The sequence below is a fragment of the Halyomorpha halys genome, unplaced genomic scaffold (genome assembly GCF_000696795.3).
Source record: "Halyomorpha halys isolate HHAL.00 unplaced genomic scaffold, Hhal_1.1 Scaffold559.1, whole genome shotgun sequence".
In the NCBI taxonomy this organism is placed as follows: domain Eukaryota; kingdom Metazoa; phylum Arthropoda; class Insecta; order Hemiptera; family Pentatomidae; genus Halyomorpha; species Halyomorpha halys.
This window is the reverse complement of record NW_027113985.1, coordinates 80,738-83,377: the sequence shown is the minus strand read 5'-3', so window position 1 is coordinate 83,377 and position 2,640 is coordinate 80,738. Positions and strand designations below refer to the sequence as shown.

The 2,640-nt window shown below is 34.9% G+C and overlaps 1 protein-coding gene across 1 annotated transcript in view; it reads left to right on the top strand.

Moving 5' to 3' along the window:
• The window catches only part of LOC106684239 (uncharacterized), a gene marked incomplete in the record, with an annotated part of 128,089 nt that overhangs the window by 76,543 nt on the left and 48,906 nt on the right, over nucleotides 1-2,640 (top strand). The window contains 1 exon segment of the mRNA XM_067051208.1: nucleotides 1,327-1,456. Within this exon segment, the coding sequence (XP_066907309.1) occupies nucleotides 1,327-1,456 (130 nt within the window).

The following is a 2,640-nucleotide window of genomic DNA, read 5'->3' as shown; positions in this document are numbered from 1 at the left end:
ACGACAGATCAACAATTGGGCCTTCTGTCAAATCAAACTGCTAAATTCTGCAAAATTAAATCAGTATTTTTCTTTTAATTCTCCGTTGAATATCTAGAAGATATCTTGTTTATATTTTTCCTAATATACATCCTCACTTTTTATCTCCCCTGCTCAAACATTTAAAACAAAATTTAAAGTTTTTGCAGTACATAATGATGATAGGAGAAGATGGTTGGGGGGGGGTGCGGTAAAAATACGAGTATAAGACAAATGAGTTAAAATAACGTATTTAATATTGCCAACGTTTCGGCCAGAATTTCCAGCCTTCATTACGGCTGCTAGTAGCGAATCAGACAACCGAGTGCTCCTATACTTGCTGTCTGATTCGCTACTAGCAGCCCTGATGAAGGCTAGAAATTGTGGCCGAAACGTTGGCACTATGAAATACGTTATTTCAACTTATTCGGGCTATATTTTGACCGCACCCCCTCCCTCCCCCAACCATCATCTCATATTTTTTGTGGTATTTTTACTTTTTCTATTTATGTCTTATTCTAATTTTTTACAAATTTCTATGAACGGTCCAGTGGAAAAATGACAAGATTCCATTTTTCAGACTTTGTCTAAAACATACTTTCTAATTTCCATGACCATAGGATTCTTTCTGAGTAATGTTTTTTTCTAAAAAGAGCAATAAACACACCATTTAAGTCCAAGAAAAATAGAAATATCATATTAACAAGTTTCAAGTAGCATACAACGGGCCGCTGAGTATGTTTTGTGAACAGGATTTTAGTAGATACAATTTTTTCATTGTTTTTTTTTCATTTTTATGCCCCTCAGTTAAAATTTCAGTTTGGAGAAAAAAATTGATCCTTATTTTTTTCCGGAGACTTCATAGGGTGACTATTATGCATCAATAGAGCGATTAAATTTTTCTAGGGGTTCTATGTTACAAATTTATTAATGTTACTATTATTTAACGCTGATATAAGTACGAATGTATCATTAGTATACAAAAATAATTGGAGTTCTATCAATGGGTAGATTCTTCTGTTGTCTGTGCCATTCCATTGTATAAGTAACATCAAATTTACTAGTTATATAGGTATATAGTGTTAAATATTTTTACTTATTAAGTATCACTTATTTTTTTAAATTTTAAAAATAGGAAACGTTTAGGTTTAGTTAGTATGAGTTACAAAGGCGTTGACCTTGAAGTTGGCGCACTCTAAAATTCATTCTGTCATGCCTATTTGAAAGGAGCTATTTCCTTACTCCTGATATACATTTGAAAAGACGATATATTAAACAAAAGCCTCAATGTGTCGTGTTGTGTTGCAGGGCAGTGCCCGGACGGGAGGGAGCTAACCTTCGCCAAGATCGCGGGGTTCTCCCCTGCCTTGTCCACGCCACCACCGCTCCTCTACGCCGCTAGCTACGGGGCCGCCATAACTGCCGAATGTTACAACAGGTCAGTATGTTATTATTTTTTATATTGATATTTATTATATTGGCCGTCCTCAAATAGAAAGAGTGACTGTTCATAGCAGAGCCGAATAAGGAAAGCTAATCTTGACTTACAAATTTGCGACCGCAGAGTCGTGCAAGATAAAATTAATATATTTTTTATGGCATTATGCACAACTACTCTCTATAGGTTACTATATACAACTTGTATCCTAGAGTGTCCACTGGCAACTAATCAAGTGCTTACCTCAATATAAGGAGATATTTATGTGCAGTATGAGAAGGTGGGGGTATGTTAGAACTATAGGAGGGGAAATAGGAGTGTCTCTGGAGGGAGATTTTCCAGAATTAGGAACAGATAAAATCAAGACTTGTATGAACTCTCCATGCTGTATGTTATAGGGAGCATGACAACATGACAATACTGCCTCTGGTGGTTTTAAACCAGAGGATGAAACCAATGCAGTCCTGAAACGGTTTTATAAAAAATATTAAATTGTGAGAATATAAATCGTGTTCTGTCCCTGAGGATACAGGTCATATATTTTGTTTCAAAATGTGTGAGGTCAACACTTATTTATTTACATATCTGCATTAATAAACATGGATATTTATAAAGCCATAAGTTACCATACGATAACTGTGGATGCTTGAACACATGGCTGAATGATAGAATTCCAATAAGGCCACCATTTAAGGTCAATTTATTTCCTTCAATTAATGTTTATTCCCTAATTTTATAATTTGATTTAATTGCTTTACCCCTTTCTAATTAATTTAAACTCCACATGTTGCTCAATCTGAGTCTATATGTTAAAGGTGGTTTTAATTAACAAGTTGACAATGTGTTAAGACGCTAAAATTTTATTCAAGGCCTTTCTAGATTTTTTAAAATTGTTTTCAAGCAAGATTTTGGTGACTCATCTCCTGTATATGTTCATTCAAATTCTCACAGAGTTTATTGTAGGAACAAGTAATTTTTTCCTTTTTTGTATTCTATCCTATCATCTATATATAGGGTCATATCTGACTTGTGTGGGGTTATTCTAGAGGTAACCACACTATTCTAACCAGTCGAGTTTAAGCTAACCTACATGTGAGGGTCGAGTTTTCATTCTGTGGTACCGTCACGAAATAAACGTTAATCCGCCCTTGCCGAAATCGAATCGGCGCCATTAAAAACGTTAG